At 39.4% G+C, this 19,523-nt stretch overlaps 2 protein-coding genes across 2 annotated transcripts; one reads left to right on the top strand and one right to left on the bottom strand.

Moving 5' to 3' along the window:
* The first annotated feature begins 673 nt into the window (after window positions 1-673).
* On the top strand, window positions 674-15,422 carry LOC137292204 (transmembrane protein 59-like). The gene is made up of 6 exons (XM_067823767.1): window positions 674-910; window positions 6,665-6,770; window positions 8,426-8,517; window positions 10,038-10,239; window positions 13,066-13,373; window positions 13,621-15,422. The coding sequence occupies exons 1-6, from the start codon at window positions 755-757 to the stop codon at window positions 13,753-13,755; spliced, it is 999 nt and encodes a 332-aa protein (XP_067679868.1). The 5' UTR covers window positions 674-754; the 3' UTR covers window positions 13,756-15,422.
* Window positions 15,423-17,313: 1,891 nt separating this feature from the next.
* LOC137290963 (histone acetyltransferase KAT8-like) lies at window positions 17,314-19,488 on the bottom strand. The gene has a single exon (XM_067822193.1). The coding sequence runs from the start codon at window positions 19,265-19,267 to the stop codon at window positions 17,918-17,920; it is 1,350 nt and encodes a 449-aa protein (XP_067678294.1). The 5' UTR covers window positions 19,268-19,488; the 3' UTR covers window positions 17,314-17,917.
* Window positions 19,489-19,523: the final 35 nt, after the last annotated feature.

The following is a 19,523-nucleotide window of genomic DNA, read 5'->3' on the forward strand; positions in this document are numbered from 1 at the left end:
CTACGTAGTAATGATAATTGCGCGTGTTGTCTGTTGACAAAGGTAAAGTTTTATACCTGGCTATGTGGGCCAGTTGGCATTGAAGATCTGGTATACTAAAGCTGTGTTGATTTCGTAATGAGATGGTGAGAAAAATGTGTTTCGATTGAAAAGGTACAAAAGACTCTCTGGAATTTACTATTTATTCACTGATTCTGTAACAGAAGACACAAAACTGCTCGGGCATCGGCTCGTCGCATTTATTTGTGCGCGTAGCAACTTTTATTACCATTTAAAAAATAATTTTGACTTTGCCGCGTCCCGATCATCCATTAGACAACTATAAGAATGAGTGTCTGTAAGGACGAATGTGACTGAATCTACGACTCATTAACACGTGCTAAACTTCCCAAACTATATTCCTGAGAGAAAAATCTATATAAATGGGTTCCTCCCGCAACACTTTTTTCCGTAAAAAATGAAAAATAGAAGTCCTTCCGCCCTCGTCACTTTTGAAAAACTGGGGCCCGAGAAATATTTCATGTTTTTGGTTTTGATTTTTGTTTTGTTTTGTTCAGCGTAAGTGATATCGAGGAGGATCTCCCGGTTCCTTTAAAAATAGCTTCTTTTTAGCCATGTCATTGTAATTCTCATCTTAACTCGTTTCTTTTTAGTGGGTGGTATCCTTTTATTGTTCATGTAGAGTTCTGTCGCTTGGCGGATCACGTGACAAAAACAAGCCTCTAGGAAGTGAGCAAGTAATGTCAATTTGACTATGGCTGCCAGCACAACAAACAGAGTCATCGTGGCAGTTTGGGCACTTTTGGTGACCCTGTCTGCCGCATCAGATGTATTTGATCATGTTCTCACTGACGTAAAGCCATGTATGGAAGTTTGCGAGAACACATATCCGTCACACACGTACGAGAAGGTTCGTATCACAGGAAATAGATGTGCCACAAAGATAGCGGGCACGTCCCTGGTTTGATTTCTCCAGAGAACTAAAGAAATCAATTTAATGTCACCAACGTACGCACAGCTGTTGCAAGTAGCCTACTAGGTGAATGTAAACATGTTATTTGCACACCATTTTGTTTTGTGCTGGTGAAAACCAAACCAAAGCTGTTGACCACCGTTTCCATAGCCTCTATTGTATAACATATGCCTATATCTACTTCAAGTACTTGTACATGTGTGTGAATGCTTTATACTCGCTTCATAGATTAATTATAGAATGCGCATAGACAAATACGGAAACCGCCCGTACCTCTCGTACTCTTTGAAATCATTCAATGCCTAAGAATATTAGCCTATGTTTTTTACCTAACCTAAAACTCTAAACCCTTGAATTTTCTTATAGATAGACTACATTTCAAACGGGGGTTTTGGGCGGAACTCCTAATACAATATGTACATTCATACATTCATTCATATTTAGCCATTATGACTACTATTGTATTTCTCAATATTTGTATTTTCTTGACAGACAAGCACCAAATATTTGTTTGTTTTACCAGGGAAAAGAAAATATCAGTGAGTTGCTTCTAATGGATCTATTCAGTGTGTAGGAAGAAACAGTATACTAGGACAAGGATTTTGTAATGGATAAAACAGCACCAATCAAAACAGATACATGGTTTGGTGAAAACAGCCACGTGTCTCTTGGATTAGAATTTAATATAAGCGTTGTAGGGGTGCTCTTGAGAATTCATTATCACAAGTTCTTGTGAGTACTATCTCTGACATGTCACTGAAATAATTAAACACTTTGGATTGACAAGATTGGAGTGCTCTGCATTCACACTGTTAAAGTGTGTGCAAACTGACATAATCAGTAAGTCATACCTAAACAGAAATAAATGGAAGAAGACAAGACAGTGACTGACACATGCAAAGATCGTGGATGGCTCTAATTTCAGTTTACAAAAGGTCGTGAAGGGCATGTTGCCAACTAGCATCAAGGGCCTGCGGAACAGATGTGAACTGATAACACCTCCCGTCTTCAGATGTTGTGTTCAGATATATGCATGGATGCCAGGCTGTGTAATATTCCTTCTGACAAGATAGTGTGTGATGGAACTCTGTAAGGTTAATGTGGATCATTGTAAGCATAGTAAACAAACATTGCCACTGACTGCAATGCATTTAAATGTATTGAAGCATGTAAGATTGCCAATATAGGGACTTTGGTGTAAGTTATCTGACAGTATTTTCAAGCCAGAATATACACTTTCTTTACTGTACTGACATGTATTGATGTGTGCAGTGTCTATCAAATAATTGTTAAAGCATAGTAAACAACATTCCTCAGCATGTAGTATGTACACAAGTTACACAAGTCAATGTATATCAAACCAATATGAAGGTTATTACCTGGTCCTCCATTGTTAAGGGTATTACCTGGTCCTCCATTGTTAAGGTTATTACCTGTTCCTAAACAATTTACTGTAGATCTTGAAAAGAGCAAGTGCACTAACTGAGAGTTTACAAGTTTTGTCAGTTGTCATACTGCCACTGAATATAACTGACATTCTGACAGGGCAGGCTTAAAACTTGACAGGTTTGCTCTATTCTTCTGTGCCAGTCATGAAAACAGAAAAATAAACTGAGGCTGCTTGTTGGTTAACATAGTGAAGGAACTTTTGCAATACTCTGAATAACTGGGATGCTGCCTCTTCCATTATGTGACCCAGGCTTTGTGTGCTAAAGACAGCACGGCTTAGGTCTACACATTGAAGGTTGAAGTTGAAACCAGGTGGTACTAGACTGAACTCCACTACAATGTTCATGCATTGTTAAATAGATAGCTCCCTCACTCACTGGTACATATCGATAAGGGATGCTGCTGGTGACAGCTGAAACCGATAATCTTCACATATGAAACCTTTGGTAGTCATGTCAGTATATTTTGAAGTCTGTCTGAAAACTGAACCAAACCAAGGATGTATAATACCATATTATCAGTAACTGTTTACATGTATTAAGTAAAATACATTCCATGATTACTGGCCTATTTGAACAAAGTACACAAACAGGCACCATATTTCTGATCAGATTTTCTGTGCTGATGTTTTGGAACCTAATTGGCTACTACCAAATATGTCCATACTGAAAGGGCATCATTCCCTCCTCCATCATTGTTCATCCTGTTGAGAGTCAGCAAGGGGACAGAAAGCTTTGAAAACAATCCAAGATCTCGAAGATCTCCAACTGCCACTGTTAAAGACATTCTTTAAAGTAAAATATTGATGAATACAATAATGAATTTATGGATGATTGAAGATTTACCATATTTTACATGAATCTAGTAGTGAGAGAGTTTAAGAAACTTCTGAGGCGTGGCCTGGGCATTCAGACTTGCAGGGTTTCTCACACCTGATTAGAAGACTACAGGTTCATCATTTTGTGTTGGAATTTGTCCATGCTGTCCAAATATCGGACCACCCCTTTTGTCATTTTTATAGGTTAGCCAATCTAATAATGTCATATTTTGGGTTCAAAACCAGGCCTGTGAATGCTTTGAAGAATTGTCGGGTCGTTGTCCTGCAGAAAAATCCAAACATTTCCATAGAAGATGTGAGCAGGTGGAAATAAATGTCCCTTGAGAATATTTGTGTAGTGCTCACTGTTCATATTCCCTTCAAATACACAGAGTTGCGTAGCCCCTAACACAGATAAGCCACCTCACATGATAAATTTCGGACTGTACTTTGGGCGCTTATACAAAGGTTCTTCAGTTTGTTGGTCCAGAATTTCAGTGTATTAATTAAAAACAGACACACAAAACTTTCATCTGAGAAAATCACATATCCCAGTGAAAATATGTATACTGTAAGCACAAGTTCAACCTTGGTTCCTTTTGTTTCATCATCAGTGATGGAATACCTGAACATTTCTGCCAACCCATCGCATGGAGCTCAGTTCTGATTGTCTCCTTACAGACAGCCACACTTCCTCAATCAGTCATGCCCAGCCTTAAGTTTTCTAAACTCTTTTGTGTCTCCTGTCACCGACAGTCAATTTTCTGGGCCTACCTGTGCCTCACTGGTGCTCAATGCCACATCCATTTGCTATATTTTTCAGAACACAATAAACACTGGACAGAGGGATGCCTATTCTACCTGAAATCACTTTAGCTGATCTGATGTCCTTGTTATAACACTCTCAAATCAATTTCCTCTTTTCTAAATCATTTATAATGAAGATCACTGAAATGTCATATGCTAGCAAGTAAACAATGGGGGTGACTCTTCACATACTCCTGACAAACCAAGTACTTGATAGCCGGTCAAGGTTGTTTATACTAGATATCTGTTCAAATTCTCAGTAATTTCTGGTCATACAATACTTCTATGGAATCCAGTCACTGAAGTCATCATTGGCATTAGCATGTGAGCCTCGGATCTGACTATTCTCAAATAATCATCATAGGCGGATGCAGAGGGAGGGGGGTGGGGTGCAGGGGTGCACATCCCCTTTTTGTCCTGTGATTTTGATAAATGACCTTTTCTCAATAGTGTGCACACACCCTTTTTCAAAAAGTTGTACCTGCCCCTGATCATCATGTAACACATTGATTCCTCATACTTCTTGGTAATGTTGCTAATAAGTAGTTTTTAATATGGCTGTCAGTCCATGATGTACATACATAGCATGTGTTCAGTGTTGTATAAATGAGAATGGGACACTGTGAGAATCTTGCCCTTACACAGTGCTCTGTGTTTATGCATGTACTGCATTGATGCTTTCATTATGTTGCCATACTTTGTCTCCAAGTTTCAGTATCATGTCAGCATGGTTGGTGATGGTGACATTTTGTTGTTATTAGTGTTTCCTCCAGACCACAAAAAGGGCAGGGTGAAGTTTCTATAGGAAAGGGCACCCTAGTTTGAAAAGGGCACAAACCACAATAAAAACCAAAACAAAATGATCAGATTGAAACTCATGTATAATTAACCTACAGTCGCCTTTGTTTTTTTCTCATGAAGCTTTTCACAACAGCTTCCAAGTCGGTGTCACTGTGGCTGTCACTGTTTAGGCTGATCGTAAGATGCTTGTTGCTGACTTTTAGTCTGTTCCTGTGCTCTGTCACAACTAGCAAGTACCGGGCAGGGTGCAGTAAAAAGGGGCAGGGTGCCAGAAAAAAGGGGCAGGGTGCCAGAAAAAAGGGCAGGGTGCCAGAAGAAAAGGGCAGGGTGCAGCGCCCTTCTAAAACGCTCTGGAGGAAACACTAGTTATTGTTTATGATGGAGTACACTGCTAGTAGATAGATACCCGATTCACATGCTGACATATCTGTTGGCGGGATGCTGGCTTGTTTCCTGTACTAGACATGCAAGAATTATGGTACATATCCATGTCAGTGTTGAACAAATTTTTCTGTGTTTTTTTTTACAAAAGTGGTAACTGTAGAATCCATATGAAGAGCCCAACATCTGGCTCTTGCCATCTTTCCAGGTAAAATCTGTGGTGACTTCAGAATAGTATTTAACCCATGCCCATCTTCAGAGTGAACTAACAAGGCTTAACTATTCTCAAGTGTTGTTCTTATGTACATACAAGTATCATCATCATGATATCATGATGTCACAGTATGTACAAGCTGCAACAAAATTTAACTGAATTTTAGAATACCCTTTCTTAAGTATTTAATTTTTCCTTCAGGACATGCTTATCATGCTTATCTCCTTCCTCTATGTGAATGATAGTGAAAAACTTGAAATCCCTTGAAGTTCCGTCTTTTGAAGAGAATGTACAATCACACTCACCCACAAGTAGCTCCCCTTGGTTTGGCACCTTTTTCAATCCCATGACTGGTTATTATTGTCACTCTTCACCTTCATCGCCCTGCTGAACGTTGGAGGCACTTTGGAGTCCCTATACAGCACATATCCTCTTTCTATTTCAGTCCTTAGTCTAAATTTTGCTGTATATGGCTTTTGGTCTGTATTTATTATCATTATGTCTTAAAATTATTCTTAAATTTGACATGTTTTTTTATGTTGTTGGACATCTCACTTTAACTTGGGTTTCATTTGATGAATTCAGCTGACCCGCATTTGTTATGTCCATCTTGCACTAAAATTTGTTCTTCTAGCGTTCCATACTTGCTTTAAGTGCCACAACATATTATTCAGCAACATTATTGTACTAGGATCAGTATATTAAATTGCCAGACTGCAAAAGTACTGTAGACTAAATAGGTTCTTCCACAGGAGTGTGAGACTGGGCCATGAGAATGTGTAGTTTTCATAGTATTTCCAGAAGTGGTTTGGTTGTTGTTTAATGCCACACTCAGCAATATTCCTGCAATACAGTAGCAGGATATAAGTAATTTAATCTGGACCAGACAGTCCCGACAGTAATCAACAACATGAGCAACACCTACACAGTTGGGATACAGTGATGTGTTTACCACATCAGTGACCCTGACCAGGCAATCTTATTAGTCAACTCTCATGAACAGAATGGGTTGTCCTAACCAGGCTCTTCATGGGTGTTTCCAGAAGTGAGCAGACTGAGGTTTCAGAATAGCCCAGTGAGCTGTTTTCATGCTTCCTAGACTTTAATAGCAACCAAAATGCTGACCAATTCGTTTGCATATATTTATGCAGTGTACACAAAATTACTGCACAAAAACGTTTTACAAGGTACATGTAGTCACTGTTTGAATTACTGTTGGCAGGGCAACCACCATGAGTGCTGCAGGAGAGGATGTCGCTTCTATTCCATCATGGAGTTCGTCAATGGAGGCGAGGAGGTCAATACCACACAGAAGGAATGTGTTGGGTGTAAGTAATGTCATACTTGCCAATTTAGGCAGGTCAGAATAAAATCTTCACTTCACTGTACTCCTGGTAGGTTGAGAGTATTCCTGCTTGGCTGGATGTGTTCCTTGTAGGCTGCATGTCTTCTTGATGTGTATCTGGTGTATCTGATGTTGTATACCTTGTAGGTTGAGTGTGTTCCTGGTAGACTGGGTGTGTCCCTGGTAGGCTGGGTGTGTTCCTAGTTGGCTTGATATGTCTAAGTAGATTGGGTGTGTTCCTGGTAAGGTGGGATGTGTTCTTGAAGTATGTTCAGCTTAAATGTGTGCTCAGCTGTATGTATGCCTAGTGGGCTCGCTGTGGATGATATCCCCGAACAGCTGTATGTATGCCCTTATTGGCCCTTATTCTTGAAACGTTTGTAGCCCTAAGAATTCGTAAATTTGGTCGTAACCAATGTGTTAAGAATGGGCTTAAGAAGTTCATAAGGCTTCGAATGTTTCGAGAATAGCCAGCATGGTTGGCTGGATGTACTCTTGTTGTGTTCTGGGTCAGTTGAATGTATACCTGGTCAGATGACTGTTGTTCCTGGTAGGTTGGATGTTGTTCATGGTGTGCTCCTGGTCAGCAGAATGTACACCTGTTAGGCTGGATGTTCTTAGAAGGCTAGATGGATTCCAGATATATTCTTACAGAAAACCTATTATAAGGGATAGGGATATTAAAATGCACACTGTCAGTCCGTGCGTGCGTGCTTGCGTTCATGCACATTTGTCTTTTACAGGAGCACTAAACTTCTTCACTAAACTTGACATATAGATTGGACTGGTGGTGTACTGGTGCCTTTTTGTAATTCTTGATTTCTGAATGAAATAGTTTTTTTGCGTTTCCATGGCAACTTGTTGACTTGGTCTGAAATTGGTGGTGGTGCTCTTTACCGGAGCAGAACTCTAAAACCATTTACTATGTCTTCAGTGAACTTGACACATAGATTGGACTGGTGGTGTACTGGTGCCTTTTGGTAGTTTTGAATTTCTGAATTAAATATTTTTGGCATTTCCATGGCAACAAGTTTGACTTTGATTGAAATTAGCGGTAGTGCTAGCAAAAGTCTTAAACGGTTTCCTATTTCTTCACCAAACTTGTTACATAGCTTGGTCTGGTGATGTACTGGTGCCTTATGGTAGTTTGGGATTTCTGAATAAAATATTTTGGCATTTCCATGACAACAAGTTTGACTGAGACCGGTTGTGCTCCTTTCAGGAACAGATCTTTTATAACCTTTCATTACTCTCCCTCCACTTTCTATATACACACCAAAACATTAGGCATAATCAGAATTTGTAGACATGTTCATAAAGTTCATTTTGCCATTGTGGAGGATATTGATGACTTTGTCTTCTTGGTTTTTTTTCGTCCTGCTGCAGAGGTAAGAATACACCAGTACCAAATAAGAGATGGAGAAGTTCAACAAGAAATCCTGTGTAGATATACATGTTGTTTAGAATAGGTTACTGACAGCTGAACTCCCCTTGTATAAGGTCTGTTAAGAGTCAGTATCCCAGATGAATACCATGAAGGGAATTGTCGTAAATGGTCAGTGATACCTGATGCTGTTAGTTACTTCTTGACATATCTGTCCTTGTGTGTTGGTGATGTTGCTTTCGTGTGTTGTACAGGCTGCAAGGAATCCTACCCCTCAGAAGCAGACAATAATGCCTGTACTCTTGGATGTAAAAGTCAGACCCCATTTGCTGTGAGAAGACACCAGGTATGTTGAGTCTTACTGTGCCTCATGACACAGGGAACATGCCTTCACTGAGTGGTGGATCAATACTAGTGTATTGATTTTAGGTGTTTCATGATGTGGCGTGAAGAAGTAGGTTATAACTGCACTAGCCTGGATGATTTGTGGGACAATTCTCTACCAAAAGGCAAACTTCCTCAGAGTTACATATGGGTTTTGTTATCACTGGGATCGATGTATCAAGTGTCATCTGGGACTGTATTCTTGTGGTGTAGGTAGTCGTTCATCATGCCAAAGACCCGGGTTTGATTCCCACATTGGCACAATGTGTGAAGCCCATTTCAGGGGTCCCCCTCCCTTGTATTGCTGGAATATTGCTAAAAGTGGCCTAAAACTAAACTCACTCACAAGTGAACATAATGAACAGTAATCACCTACATTATCTTCCAAATAACAGTTTCTTCACCAAACAAACAGTGATGAGAAGCATACCAAATATAATGCTTTTAAACAGAGGTACATATTGACAGAAATGATATTAATTGCATAGCACCAGATATATGTCCAGACTTTACAGATAGGTAGGATATATTTCAAATTTATCCTGTCTCATCGTATGCACTTCTTGTCACCCCTGAAAATGGATGGGATTCTCACATAACGTATCATTTTCTTCAATAACGTAAAGAAAGCCAAGTTCAAGTGACCTGCTATCACTGATCCTCAGTCAGTCTCCTCACTCCAGTTAAAAGGGTATCAGTTCCAAATCCTTCATCTTTAATGCCATCCCGTGTGGTGGTTGTTGAGCATTCTGCCACCCGAAGGCTACTTCACTAGCTGCAGGACCTTGAGTCTCGCTCCCCAAATCAGTTATCTAGGAATTCTCCGGAGCCTGTTCTAACAGTTTCCATGGATAAGGAGCAGCTGGTTTTTACCCCTGACAGTCAGGATCATGTTCGTTGTAGCCATTCTGTATCTCACCATTCATCTAACAGCGAAAGGAATTGGGCTAACTAGCCAAAGCGTTTGCAAGATGTGTGTTACTTTCCAAAACAGTTTTCTTCATAATGCCAGTCTACACATCAACATTCACCTGAATGGTTTTGCTGCATGCTTTTTATGACAACTAGTAATCAGTCATATAACCAGGTTAGCATGGACAAGAGAGGTTTAGGGAGAAAACTTTGGGTCATTCCACTCAGTGTCAAAGCAAGAGAGAGGAGTGCATACCGTGAGATATGATAAGTATATAAATAGATAATTTATAATTAAAATGTTCAAATATGCACGTGCACATTGACAAATATGATACACACTTGAACATAAAGACGATAAAAGGGAGATAACCCATGTCATTTGAATGAGAAAGCTAGATACTTCTCCATGATCATGTTCTACAGGGACAGATGTATACATTAAAAAACATGATTCAGTTGCTGTTTTTGTGCGTTTGTGAGGATATAAGTATAAGTTACAGTGTTGGCCAATAATAAAGTACACTAGCTGTATGTAGGTTCATCAGGTTAGTGATGTGTTTGTTGCAGCTTGAGAGTGAGGAGCCTAGCATCCATCTGCTGTACCCTCTGATGTACGTCCACAGTCTGTACAGCAACATGATCGAGAAGGCCTACCATAGCATGACTGTCAGCTGGTCACTCTACATGGAGGCCAACAATGGCAAGCTAGTGGTCATTAAGTCCCAGCCTCAGTTCTACACAGAGTTCAATGATGCACAGGATCTTGACGGTAAGTGTAACTGAGGTTCACTCCCAAAACACAGACTTCCCAAACGACAGGGCTCCCATTAGACAGACTCGGTGAGTACACTAAATAGCTGAGCCTTGCTGTTCACCCTTATTTATCAATTGATAGCTGACCCAGAGTCGCTACAGACTATAGTAACACACACTCTTATCTCCTGACCCAGAGTCACGACAGACTATAGTAACACACACTCTTATCTCCTAACCCAGAGTCGCTACAGACTATAGTAACACACACTCCTATCTCCTGACCCAGAGTCACCACAGACTTTAGTAACACACACTCCTGTCTCCTGACCCAGAGTCAACACAGACTTTAGTAACACACACTCCTTTCTCCTGACCCAGAGTCACAACAGACTATAGTAACACACACTCCTATCTCCTGACCCAGAGTCGCTACAGACTTTAGTAACACACACTCCTATCTCCTGACCCAGTCACAACAGCCTATAGTAACACACACTCTTATCTCCTGACCCAGAGCCACCACAAACTATAGTAAAACACACTCCTATCTCCTGACCCAGAGTCGCTACAGACTTTAGTAACACACACTCCTATCTCCTGACCCAGAGTCGCTACAGACTATAGTAACACACACTCCTATCTCCTGACCCAGAGTCACCACAGACTATAGTAACACACACTCTTATCTCCTGACCCCGAGCCACCACAGACTATAGTAACACACACTCTTATCTCCTGACCCAGAGTCACCACAGACTATAGTAACACACACTCTTATCTCCTGACCCCGAGCCACCACAGACTATAGTAACACATACTCTTATCTCCTGACCCCGAGCCACCACAGACTATAGTAACACACACTCTTATCTCCTGACCCAGAGTCACGACAGACTATAGTAACACACACTCTTATCTCCTAACCCAGAGTCGCTACAGACTATAGTAACACACACTCCTATCTCCTGACCCAGAGTCACCACAGACTTTAGTAACACACACTCCTGTCTCCTGACCCAGAGTCACCACAGACTTTAGTAACACACACTCCTTTCTCCTGACCCAGAGTCACAACAGACTATAGTAACACACACTCCTATCTCCTGACCCAGAGTCGCTAGACTATAGTAACACACACTCCTATCTCCTGACCCAGAGTCGCTACAGACTTAAGTAACACACACTCCTATCTCCTGACCCAGTCACAACAGCCTATAGTAACACACACTCTTATCTCCTGACCCAGAGCCACCACAAACTATAGTAAAACACACTCCTATCTCCTGACCCAGAGTCGCTACAGACTATAGTAACACACACTCCTATCTCCTGACCCAGAGTCACCACAGACTTTAGTAACACACACTCCTATCTCCTGACCCAGAGTCGCTACAGACTATAGTAACACACACTCCTATCTCCTGACCCAGAGTCACCACAGACTATAGTAACACACACTCTTATCTCCTGACCCCGAGCCACCACAGACTATAGTAACACACACTCTTATCTCCTGACCCAGAGTCACCACAGACTATAGTAACACACACTCTTATCTCCTGACCCCGAGCCACCACAGACTATAGTAACACATACTCTTATCTCCTGACCCCGAGCCACCACAGACTATAGTAACACACACTCTTATCTCCTGACCCAGAGTCACCACAGACTAAAGTAACACACACTCTTATCTCCTGACCCAGAGCCACCACAAACTATAGTAAAACACACTCCTATCTCCTGACCCAGAGTCGCTATAGACTATAGTAACACACACTCTTATCTCCTGACCCAGAGTCACCACAGACTAAAGTAACACACACTCTTATCTCCTGACCCAAAGTCTCTACAGATTATAGTAACACACACTCCCATCCCCTGAGTCCTCCTCCTTCAATTCTTTAGTTACCTTCAGCTGTACAGCTAATCGGTGGTAAAAATTGGTTTAAAATGTCTTTTCTATCAAGATTTAAGTAAACTATACATTAAACCTTATTATTGGAAATATCTATTAGTTTTGAAACTTATCCAGCTCTTGACTATCGAAAATGTTAACTGTGTAATCTGGATAAATACAAGGCTACAACTTTAAGACTAAACTTATTGTAAAATGTGTCTGTGTGTTCTCCTTATGCTTATATATTTAACAAACCAACCTCTCTGTCTGTACTAAGAGTGTGAATTTATCCTGTATATCACAGGACAGTCATGAGGTTTTTCTTATGTCCATAATGTTATACCTTCATGTTTCAATATATCAGGTATCTTAAGAGTTGGAATTTAGCAATTTAGTTTGCAGGAATTGATTTTTGAAGATAATATTGCAAATAGAAAGTATCAGTAACATGTTTATACAATTTACACTTTGAGTATTTGTATAATGCCAGGCATTAGGTATAATAGTGGCTAGAGTTAATAGCTTTGGATGTGTTTTTTTTCAGTCTGGGAACACACTATTATTATCCAGGGTACAGCTTAATTAAGCCTTATGCAACCAAACATAAAATGTGTTGTTTTAAGCAGTCTGTCTTTTTGTTAGGTCTGTCTTATGGGAAGATACCTATTTTTAGGTACTGCACGATGTTGGTGCTCACAAATATTTTATATACTTATATCTTTTGTAACTTAACATTGGGACTACTTGATTCAGATTGGTCTGAGAGATATGTTTCATATCACAATAAACAGCTCACATTTGATGGCCACTACCAAGGTTTATTGATGACAGGAGAACGTTGATGTCATCATCATTCGGTTTTTTGATGTGCTAACTCTTAGTAACATACTTGTCTTTTAGAATTTGCAAAACATTAATGTTAGATGTTGCCTCTTTCAGATTACAAGGGAATGAATTCTGATGACAAGACAGCTAACTATCTGGAGATGAACATTGAACCAATTGATAATGCTGCCACACCCAACTTAAAACACTCCCAGCTGAGATCGGCCCGTAGTTTTGAGGACAGTTTGAGCCTGATGGCAGATGACCACAGTGTCAATTCTGACTGGCTGACTTGTATTGCTAGGAAGACAGGCATTCCACGACTCATCCTCTGTCTGCTGATTCTGTTCTGTGCAATTGTAATGATCTGGCTGTGTCTTACAGCAGCTGTCACAGCCCCTGAACACAGGATACACACCCAGGTATGTAGCATAGGCTTTATAAACCTTGCTGAATCAGACAGAAAGAAGGATTACAGGGTCCATGCTTCTTTATGATTTATGCATCCTTATTGATCCAAAGACATGTAAGAGCCATATGTACTTCAGTGATAATCCTGACAGGGCAGCAGAGTGTGATAAAACTATTCAAACAACAATTGGAAGTAAGGCCATGTTGAAGTAGTGCAGTGCAAGATAGATGTGTTCCATCTCTCACTCACTGTTGCAGAAGCTGAGCATCAACGGCGACCTGGAGTACCTGAGAGAGATGGTGAAGCTAGGAAAAGGCATCCAGGTGCTCCACCCCCAAGACCGCGTGGAGGCAAGCCCCCTCCCCATCAAGATACGTGTAGAGAGGATATAGGTATCATCATCCAACTGGCGTTGATGTGGAATCAAGAATTAGTGGAGAGGAAAACAACACCATCCTCTTCCTTGCACTGATTGTTGTCAGAGGTCAATATAGGTACATTAGACCAACGCCGCCATCTTAATCATTATCATCATTATCATCATCATAACATGTCATTGATGGGATATAAGACATTGGGATATTACTTTAGACAGTGTCTTCACTCTGAGGATTAACAGTGGTATTTGAGCCCTTCAGTGCTGTGCTTGCAGTTGGTATATTTGTCTTCAGGAACATTTCACAATCAACTGAATTGTCATTACTTAAGAAATGGTGGTGAAATAATGGGTCATATGATTTGATCAAGATTGATGTCAAGTTGGGATATAGAACAGAACAGATATCAAATCAGGATGCAAGTTATTATTGTTACAGTCCTCAGTCCTGTTTTTAGGAGATTTGGATTAGATGACAGTTGAGTCCAAATGATGAAATCCAGTGAGTGTTGACCTTGAACCAAGTCCTGACTTGGCACTGAGCTCGCATTTGAAGTGTCCATCATAATCTGGTTTTAGAGAACACGTTCACTGAATGAATGCTGAAATGTTTTCAAGTAATGTGATTTGTAAGTCCTGTTGACTGTATTTCTCTGTGTAAATGGTTGTATATTTAATTTGAGGGATACCTGAGCTAGCCTCATTCCATTTATGTAGAAATGTCTTCGCTGGCCACTGTTTTGGCAGTGTCACTGAAATGATGTGATGCATTATTTTGCTGTTTTCTTTCCTTTGAAGATCTGATTTGTTAAACAATTCCCCATTTGATAATAATGACGCTGTATATGTCTTTCATTGTGTGGCTCTGTTGTCTGTACATAGCAAATTGCATAGTATGAACACAATTTATTCTTTCAACTGACAGATGCCCAAGTTGCCATAAATGCTTGAAAAAAATCAACAAGCTGAGTCAGCAACACCCTTGAAAATAGGAGTACAAGATTAGACTGGCACAATATAGCTACAATATATTAGTAATGAATGAATTATGAAAATATACTTCCACATTTTCAATGCCTTTTTCATGCCACCATTGCCATGTTCAACACAAGCCATACCAGAAAAAGGGGAGAAAAAACATGAAGACTTGGGTTTGATGGTTCTGGTGTTTGAATTTTATGCTTGAACATCTTGGGATTATTTTGTTGGTAACAGATAATATTATTCTGGATTACTGTATTGTATAAAACATTTGAATGTTTGTGGACTACAACCCTCTGAAACACATCAAGCTTCATGTATAGCCAGTGCTGCACTGTCTTGGGAGACTCCAGCAATCTACTAACATTCATCACAGAATAGTTCTATCTTGCCTGTTTCCCGTGTAGATTATGATGCTGTCATTTGTTTTGACATTAGACACGATTAAAAATGTGCTGATTTGACTAACACAGATCAAGAAACCATGATAGATTAGCTGTGTTCTGAAGCTGTATTGTTTCTACAAAGTTCAATATATCAAAATGTACGAAAGTTTTTTTTTCTGTAAAACTTTGAATTCAAGAAAAATATATAACCCTATCATAACAAGTCCACATTGATATTATTGTACATCGCAGTAAACTGTTGCACACTTTTCACGGGATATTGTATGTTAGGGGAAATAAAGGGTTTATAAATCCACTTTTTTGGTTCTTATTTTACATCACCAATTTAATGTCAGTTGTATATCATACGTCACTATCATAAATCCTGTGTTGTAAGTTAAGAGTTGGTTTAAGGCTGTTTTGAACTGAATTTTTGTTCATGAGTTGTCACTACACTGGGAGAAATGCCAATGGTGATGCAGATTGGACACATTTCTTACTGCAGTGTGGTACAGGTACTGTGCTGCAAAACCATCTACAATCAGAATGTTTGGCTGGTTATTGTTTAGAAATGAACTCTGTAGTATTCCTGCTATGTCAATATATGGCCACAGTATATAAATAATGGAGTCTGGAGCAGACATTCCAGTTATAAACAGCTGGAGCATCAGTCTATGCAACTGTGATACAATTGTGTCAACACAGTCAGCAAGCCTGACCAACCAATCCCATTAGACATCTGAAGGCTAATTCTAGCATGGATCATAAACTAGAGTCAGATTGGAGAATCAAGGATTAAAATGCATTACCATAGCATCCTGGTACACCTACAGGGGAACACTGCAAATTGAAAAGGACTTGTTTTGGAGGACAGCCCAGTTTGTATGCTGCACACGAGGGTCCCAAGATTGTCATATTCTGATCCTCACTTTGAAAGAGGAACAAAGACAGGATTTTTATAGTTCAACATCCATCTTGATGCACTTTTCAACCACAACATACAGAGATTTTTTCTTACTTGTTAAGAACTCCTTCTGTTTACTGTACCCCACCATGGAGACAATAGACTTTCAGACTGCTAGTGGTTGTAAAGGCTGGATTGTAGGAGACCTGTTGCACTTAGCTGCATGAAAGGCTTTTGAGTAACTCTACTTGCAATAGAACCATAAACAAAACAGTACAACATGCATTGCCTTGTAAACACTAATAAACATTTGATTAAATCCTACACAGGAGGCACCTGTTCCCAGCGAGAGTAAACAAAGCTGTACAAACCAGTGATACAAGCTCGTGCATGTAAGACACTATCCATGCTTCTCTGCATCCCAAGTCCTAATGATTAACATAATCACATTATATTTGTGGGTGAAATATATTTGAATGTGAAGCTCAATACATGCCTGATGCACAAAGTTTCAACTTTCATGGGAAACGTTTTTAATTGTGTAAGTTGTTCTTACTTTGTTCCCTGAGTCTCATCTTTGGATCTTATAACTATGACAATGAAAGTTGAATAAGGACAAAGTTCATGGATTACATTAATTTAGTGTTCAACATTGGTGCAAGAATTTGTATGAAAACATTATGCCCACAAAATGTAAGTTGTTATGCATAAAGTTTGTCAATATTATACCCCTCAAACAAACCTTCCCTCCTTTTCCATTGTGTACATCAAGATTTATGCACATATATCAAACTTGTTACAGGGCTCCAGGTAAGTTTTCAACATCAAGAGTACATATTCCTTATTTTTTTTCAGTTCAGGAGGACTGGAAAAATTTGAGATTACATTTAGACTAAATTACAGTAAAGGAATTTTTTGGAGTACCAGTATTCATGTTTCATTTCATATATGCACCACAACATTGCTTCTCTTGTGTAAACAGGTCAATAAACAATAAAACAATACTTTTTCAGATAAATTAGCCTGTAAAAATACTAAAATATTCCAAGACCGTAAACCATTGATGTGCCGTGCATCTGCTACATTTTCTAAATCATCTTCTCCTGACAAAACTAGAGCCATAATCAGATCTGAACGGAAGTCAATTTTCAAACATAATCATAGCTTTCTGACAAGACACATTTCAGTGAATTGTCGCTCCTCAGTCAGCTGGGCTATCAGTACCTCTAAATATAAACCACTGTCTTGAAGATTAGCTCATAAAATAGTGTATGCTACAGAAATAACCAGTAACAAATTTCTGACATTTGCACATGTTTATTAAGTCTTATTTGTAACAAAACAAATCATGAACTCAAAGACAAGGTTCTGATAATACCTTTTTCCTCAAAACATGAAAATACTTAGCAGCAATGATAAAAGTATAAATATTCCACATGAAAAGAATGAATGTACTGCCGTGATATTTCTCTTATTACAGAAATAATCATGTTTACACAGCTTTCTATGACATTGTTATGATCAATTTCAACCAATAATTTATTGATGAATGAAAGAATGATGAATTATGTATTTACATCATAAACATAGTGAACACTTTCAAATGATAACATTAGTAATTCCATACATTATTACCAACACCCAAGGGTTACTGGATTAACAAAACACACATAGCAATCCGGAAAACCAAGGTGGACATTACAAACAAAAATTATCCAGAAGATCTGAATAACATGTAATTCTCAAAAAGGTACAAGATCAAACTGCTATCCCACTTCCAGTCATAACTTTGTTTTGTCTTTTAAGAATCTGTCACTGTCATAATAGAGAAAATGAGAACTCTAACATAAATATCTACATCAGTTCATTTACTCAGTTCTCAAACAACTGAGTCTTTTCTGAGATGTTCACTTTTTCGCAACTTTAGCAATTTTACGCGGAGGCTCCCAACGTAAACACGGTGCCTCTATTGTAATTGGTGGACGCTTGTACTGGGCACTCTTTAGATGCTCTTCCACTAGCTTAGGGGTGACACAAATCACATGTTGCCCTTTCCAATACTTCACCATGTTGAGTGACTGCAATGTGCTGATAATGTCATTTTGTGTGATGCTTGTCATGCGACTTAAGTCACGAATTGAAAGGGTTCCACGAAAATCACGCAAAATCTCCAACAATACCCATGACCAATAACTTCGGTAACTCAGCTTTCCAAGATCTGACAGGGGCTTTTCTGGTGAACCAACTGTCCCTTCCAGTTTTGACAACTCATAACTGAATGCAATCAGAAACTTTCCATACCCTTTTCGCTGGAATGGTGGAAGAGTGAGAATACAGGCAACATTGTTACCATCAGGGGATTCTTTTTCTTTAGAGAAGTATCCAACAAGATGACAGCCTTGACGATCAACTTCTGTCAAAATGTAAAAGAGGAAAGGCTCAACATCAAAATATAGTGTCTTATGGTCAAGAAACATCTTAGCAAGCAGGCAAAGATTCTGGCAGTATATTTTGGCATCTTTTCCATCAACCTCAAACAAAGATACTGTGCCTTTCCTGTAGATTTCCTTTCCTGGAGGATAGCGCCATGTACATTGAGTTTGATGGTACCGGTATGTTTTCTCAAGGCGCATATATTTCAAACAGTATTCACAAATCCATAGCTTTGACTGCTTTCCATATTCTTCTGGGTAAGGTGAAAAGTACCACGCATCGATTTCATACTTTCCAATTTGAACTTTATCGATATATTTCACTTTAGTGATTGCTTCGTGCTCCTTTTCAAGAGCCGCCGTTGTTGGATCCATTTCTGCGTACGTTTTCTGGACATGGTTAATCTCATCGTGTTTTCTTTTCTGATTTCTTGTGATCTTCCTATCTGTCCCATCACTCAAATCAGTCAGGTTAATAGTAAGGTCTTTCACCTTACTTTGCTGGTCGTCAATTTTGTGAGACAAATCAAACTTGTCCAGTTCAACCCATTCATCTAAACGACGATTAAAACCGTCGTAGTGAACATAGAATTCCTTACCGCCAACATCAGTAAGTCTCGTTTGAATTATTTCCGCAACATGCCAGGAATTGTCCGATCTTTGAACTAGAAAATGATCTCCAATGTCAGGATTAATCTCTTCAGAGTGATTGTTTTCTTTACGTTCGTCTCTTGCCATACCTTGTGTATTTTTGGAATTCGTATGGTTGGAATTTAACTGAGAAGACGCCATTTCATACAAAGCCTTCTTTTCGACATCCGCCATCTTGGGTAACCTACTTTCGTGTATACTACATCCTGCGCAACTAACAATATTTACGGTTGGTATGTCCTACCAAACACTGTATTTGTCTGTAAGATGTAAATGGCAAAAAGCAGAAACAACTGATAATATAATTCCCACAATGTGTGTATGAATGTTGATCCTGATACCTCTTACTTCATAAACAATACACATTGGGACTTCAAGAAATAAAATGGACATAGTCGTATCTTTCTAAAAATAGACGCACACGCCTGGC

Source organism: Haliotis asinina, chromosome 7 (genome assembly GCF_037392515.1).
Source record: "Haliotis asinina isolate JCU_RB_2024 chromosome 7, JCU_Hal_asi_v2, whole genome shotgun sequence".
Taxonomy (NCBI): Eukaryota; Metazoa; Mollusca; class Gastropoda; order Lepetellida; family Haliotidae; genus Haliotis; species Haliotis asinina.